The following is a 6261-nucleotide window of genomic DNA, read 5'->3' as shown; positions in this document are numbered from 1 at the left end:
TGTGTAAAATCTCGTTCGCGCGTGGTTCGTTTCGAGTGCCATTAACCGTACCGAATCTCCGGAACGTTAACTAGTCGTTGAAACAAAATCACCGTGTTTAATTCATTAAGTAAATAATAAATTAAATTTCTTTCGTAAGTTCAATAATTATTAACAATAATTATTCTATCGTTTTTCTGAGTTCCGTTAACTTAAAAAGTTTTCTAGGCGATTAACTTTAATCGTGTCGTTTATAGTTTAATTTGTCAATCGAATTAAGTTCACTAATTAATATAACATATTAATTCAAGTAATCCACTAAGGAACAAGTACGCATTTAATTACTTTAAATACGAAAAAGTTTCACGTAGTCACTGTTAACTATTCTGAAAAAAGAAAAAAAAATCGGCGTATGAAAATCGTATGATTTAACTAACAATCATCAAGTATTTAACGGAAGTTTTAACGGAAAAGCTCGGGTTGTTACACTAACCGACGAAGCGGGTATTTTGCCGATAAAGTTTGGAGCTTTCTTGTTTTTGGGCCTTAATACCGGGGTGAAAACGTGACTTTTTAGCCGATAACATGGACCGATGAAGGCTGTGTGTTCACGTGAGATTGGTACAGGGAGTTAACAGGCCGAGCCAAGGGTGATTTAGTAACATTGCAACAACAGATCAGTTGCTTCGAACGAGACAACAGAGTAGCCGGTACGTGGTATTGGTCACTTGCTTCGAATGGTATTTTCACAACAAAAAAAGCAAATGACATTATAACAGAAAAGGTGCTCTTCGAGTTTAAATGTCAACCCCAACATTGAGGAACTCTTTAATTCCAAAAAAGGTTGAAATTTTCATTTGGAGAGTACGAAAAAAAAGATCCCGGTTCTTACGGAGCTCGACAAACGTGGGGTCGACTTACACTCGGTTTGTTGCCCTATTTGCGATAATGATGTTGAATCAATTGATCATTTATTGATATTTTCACTTGTGCGTTTGACGTGTGGACAAGAATTTATAAGTGGTAGGGTTTAGGCAATTTTTCCAATATGAGCATAAATGAAGCTTTTGTCGGGAAATTATACATTCCCACTACTAATCTTGGGGAAAAAATATGGCAAGCGGTGCAATGGACGTGTGGGTACATTTTGTGAAAAAAATAGAAATAATAAGGTTTTCAAAAACAAGGTTTGGTGTGTTCCGTCTATTGTAAACGAAGTTCAAATTATCAGTTTCGATTGGATCTCCCGAAGATTAAAAGGTCCAAGACTCGATTGGTGCACATGGCTTTCAAACTCGCATTTGTACCTTACTATTTCGTAGTGTATCTGCTATCTCAGCATATACCATATTGTCGAATCATTAGCATTGTGAAGTCGTTCAAATAGAGAGCTCTTGTTTCAGTTTTTTTTGGGATGTAATCTTATTGTGATAATCATTGTAAGCCTGTAAACATTTGATTGAGTAATAATGATATTGTTGTTTTGCTGTTCAAAAAAAAAAAAACTAAAGTTAATGAAGCCAGAACCACATGAAAAAATGATTAGTGCACTTAAAAAATGTAACAAAACTGATCTGATCAAGATTGGTCAAGTGTTACCTAAAGTTGTATCACTTGTAAGCGTATGTATATCTAAAAATGATAGGTAACCTGTAATTATAAAATACGAGTACTAATTTTAATTTTAATATATACTTACATTAAATTTATCAAAACTTTTAAGAAAAAACAAAGAAGAAAGGTACATGTATAATCCCAAAATGGGCGACACCAATAAAAGGTGAATATGTATTTATGTATGTGGTGTAATTTTAATGTGTGAATATGTATGTATATATATGTGGTCTAATTAATAATTACATCCCCAAAATGGACCGCAAATCTTTAACATTCAACTTCCATCCATTTGCTTGTGAGAAAGACATCCTTCACGCATCTTTATGGTCCAATCTTGAAGTTGTCAAATTCAACTAAATAATTATAATTAATCTCCAGAAAAGACAACCATATAATAAACGAAATAATGGCATTACTTAAACAACATTTTTTTAATTTACTTTGAAACGTTAAAGTGACAAACTAAAAACACACTTTTAAAGGCCAAATAACCACACTTTGGCTTAGAATAAAGGATCGGTTTCTAAATTTCCGGAGTTGAAAAAACAAAAATCTAGTCACACACACTTAGCTACTACTCGTTCAATCATTTCTTCTTTACGTACTATTAGTTAAAGTATTGTTATAACATAAACTTAAGCTACCCAAATATATGTACCTTAAAATATATTAAAGGTGTAGATCTAACTATATTTATTTATATATATACTAACAGACAAAACACTATTCCACTATTCACCAATAGTAATCAAGGGTATTTTCGTCATTCCACTTTTTTTTTTGTCCCCAACGATAAAATAAGCAACTTTCGTAAAAGAACCAACCCTTCAATGTTATCAAAAGATGTCGAAAAAAATACTTTTTTACAAAAAAATCAACTAACTTTTTTTTTTCCTCTCTTTTCTTCCTGAACGATAAAAGAGGCAACTTTCATACCAATTTTTTTTGTCTCCAACAATAAAATAAGCAACTTTCGTAAAAGAACCAACCCTTCAATGTTACCAAAAGATGTCGAAAAAAATATTTTTTTACGAAAAAATCAACTAACTTTTTTTTTCTCTTTTCTTCCTCAACGATAAAAGAAGCAACTTTCACAAAAGGAACAACCCTTCAATGTTAGATGTCGAAAAAAAAAATTCTTTTTTACAAAATAGACCAAGACTTTTTTTTTAACTCGCATTCAAAACGGAGCCCCCGGCGCGAAGCGAGGTCTCCACAACTAGTTATATATTATAATGATATAATATACGGAGTATATATATAATTATTTATTATTTGATAAGAAAAAAAAAAAGAATAACAATGTCTTAGGATATAGGAAGACTCATCTTTGTCAAACATTTCTTTTAGATAGTGGGGTTAGCAACTCTCATTCAAATCTCATCTCTCTCCAATAAACACAAATATTGTCAAAGCATAAATAAAGACCTCTCACCCATTATTAATTTGTCAAACTTTTCTTATTCAATTCTCCTTAATTTTCCCTCTTTGTATTAAGCTACTTGTTCATCATCAAGCCATATCATGTCTGAAGACCAAAGAGATCTATACTACCATGATCCATTTCATGATGATCAAATTAGAACCAATGACACTCTTTTTTCATTCTTTGGTCCTAATAATTCCATTATCACAAATAATGATGATTCTTCACCACCAAATCATCAAAGAGTTCAAGACTATATGGGATTATCTCACTTCTTTAATGGATCTACTGATTTTAACTCACCTACAACTACCTTTGGCTACTTACCTTCTTCATCACAACAAGTTTTTTCAATTCAAGATGACCAAAAGCCGGTTTTCGATCCTCAAAACATGATTAGTGTAACCGAAACCACTCCTGTTACACCAAACTCTTCTTCGGTTCTTTCGTCATCTACTGAGGCTGCTGATGAGGAACACGAGCTTAAAGAAGATAAGAAGGAGATTCAACCGAAAAGCTTATTAGAAGATGGAGTAGAGAGCTCTAAGAAAGTGTAAGTTAGTATGATTCATCAATCATCAATCATAATAATCATATTAGGGGATTTCTTTTTTTCAAATTTAGTTGTTTCTTGTTACTCACTCTATGTATAATTATACGTCTTATAGGAATAAACAAAAGAAGAAAGACGAAAAGAAGCAAAGAGAGCCACGTTTCGCCTTTATGACAAAGAGCGATATCGATCATCTTGAAGATGGATATCGATGGAGGAAGTACGGTCAAAAAGCCGTCAAGAACAGCCCTTATCCTAGGTACATATATCTTATATACATACACATATACAAATATAATTAAGTTATATAAATAAAATGTGTATCGTTATTATATTCATTGCTATGATCACAAAGTCTACTTAGTTTCTTGGATACTAATATTATTTTTAGATATTAATTTGACTACTAGTGTTGAATTGGTTCATGAAACAGTATATTTAAAAAGAAACCCTATATTCTCTGCAACTACCAACTTTGTATTCTATCTCTAAAGTCATTGGTTTGAGTTTGTTTCACATTCTTGATCAACTTATTTTATTAAAAAGGTGGGAAAATGAATTCTTGTTTCCATATATTTTATCATGTGAACCAAAAATGCCTACTTTTTTTTCTTCATTACTCAAGAACATGTAATTTTGATGTGTAATACAGAAGCTATTATCGATGCACAACACAAAAGTGTACGGTGAAGAAGCGCGTGGAAAGATCGTATCAAGATCCATCGACTGTGATTACAACGTATGAAGGACAACACAACCACCACTTGCCAGCAACATTGAGAGGAAATATTAGTAGTGGATTATTGTATCCGCAATCTATGATGGCGGCACAAGGCGGTATGATGGCCGGAGGTGGTGGTTCAAGCTTCCCTCATCAACTTCTTGCTCAATTACCTCATGGTTTTTACAACTCCGGAGGTGGTGGTGGCGGCGGCTCATCGATGTATCAACAAACACCAAGTCGGCAACTTGAGATTAATCCTGATTATGGGCTTTTAGAAGATATGGTCCCATCTATGACATTTAAACAAGAACCCTAAAATCAATCAATCATGATATACCAAAGCCTTCACTACCCGCTCAACTAGACCCCTACCTCATCCCCAAATACAACCTCTGACCTTTTGTTGACTTTTCTAAGATGATTCATCGGTGGCTTGTTGTTTTGTGGCGTAGTATATTGAAGATGACCACCATGAATTGATCATGGCCTATATATAGAGATTAAACACCTACTTGCTTAATTATGTAATTATGTACGAGTACTTTTTATTTATTAGTGTCCCCACTATGATTAATTATTTTCTTGGTTGATTATATATAGAAGATTTTAATTATCTTCTAGCTAGACCTATTACTCTATGTTTTAATCTTCTTCTTTTCTTGCTATAATTAGTGATGTTGCTTTTATAATTAGAAGAGTATTCATGATAAGACAGGAGATCATAATAATACAAAGTTGGAGTGTAAGGATCGTATAGTCCAAACACAATGTCCTGCAATATAAGTCCAAGAGTCCATCCCTATTCTAAAATCAATTGGTGATAGAATGACTTCCCCTTTAGACTTATATACATACAATCAATTGGTGATAGAATGACTTTCCCTCTAGACTTATATACATACATTTGTTTTGTCCTTGGACCAATGTTTGGTTTGCACCCTTACAAACCTCCCCTCAAACTCAAGTCCATCTGGGCCTCCCCTCCAACGATAGTCTGGATCCAACCCTTACCGCCGCCAACTCGGAACTCTCAACCTGGAAGAAGGAACAGGGAGATTTCGATACAAGGCTACAGGATCAACTCATCGTGCCAGGGGTGCGCAACGTCACTGCGTGCACTCAGGGGTTCGCCACTACCCCGTCCACCACATCGGGGCTATAGCCTGGCTCTGATACCATTTGTAAGGATCATATTGCCCAAACACAATGTCCTGCAATATAAGTCCAAGAGTCCATCCCTATTCTAAAACCAATTGGTGATAGAATGACTTCCCCTTTAGACTTATATACATACATTTGTTTTGTCCTTGGACTAATGTGGGACTTTGGTTTGCACCCTTGCATGAAGATCATCGGTTAATATGTGCAAACCAAAACCATAGTCTCACATCGCATATTGAAAGAAACATGTTTATAAGTAAAAAAAAAAAAATGCGTGCTTAAACATGAAATATTTGTGAAAATTATGTGTATATGCATATATAAACCGAAAAGATAAAAGATTTCAATACAACCCTATTCTATTACAATATTACAATACTCAAATGATAACACTTGCTAAATGATTAGAATATTTTCAACTTTTTGAACTGTTATGCTTGGTTAACATGTAAGATCCTGTTTTCTTTTGGTTTGGACGCTGTCCAAAAATTTGGGACGCCGTCCCATTATGAAGTCCTGGACGCCGTCCAAAAATAGGGGACGCCGTCCCATTTTGAAGGCCTGGACGCCGTCCAGAAATCTGGACGCCGTCCAGATGGTCTGACAAGCCAGCCTTTGTATTTTTAGTTATTTAGTTGGGCAATTTGGTAATTTCACATGTATGGACGACTTAAGGACCTTAGGATCAGTTTGGTGAGCTCATTACTTCATTTCTCAACCACCAAACATCATCCATTCATTCTAGAGAGAGAGGGGGTGGTTAAGTGTGAGAAAGCTTAAATCGGGGAAGAAGAAGCTCAT

At 34.5% G+C, this 6261-nt stretch overlaps 1 protein-coding gene across 1 annotated transcript; it reads left to right on the top strand.

The window, feature by feature from the left end:
- Window positions 1-3032: 3032 nt before the first annotated feature.
- LOC139872464 (WRKY transcription factor 71-like) lies at window positions 3033-4954 on the top strand. The gene is made up of 3 exons (XM_071860345.1): window positions 3033-3575; window positions 3691-3834; window positions 4228-4954. The coding sequence occupies exons 1-3, from the start codon at window positions 3121-3123 to the stop codon at window positions 4613-4615; spliced, it is 987 nt and encodes a 328-aa protein (XP_071716446.1). The 5' UTR covers window positions 3033-3120; the 3' UTR covers window positions 4616-4954.
- Window positions 4955-6261: the final 1307 nt, after the last annotated feature.

This window comes from Rutidosis leptorrhynchoides, chromosome 1 (assembly GCF_046630445.1).
Source record: "Rutidosis leptorrhynchoides isolate AG116_Rl617_1_P2 chromosome 1, CSIRO_AGI_Rlap_v1, whole genome shotgun sequence".
Taxonomy (NCBI): Eukaryota; Viridiplantae; Streptophyta; class Magnoliopsida; order Asterales; family Asteraceae; genus Rutidosis; species Rutidosis leptorrhynchoides.
Note: the sequence above shows the minus strand (reverse complement) of the source record. Positions and strands in the feature narration are given on the sequence as shown.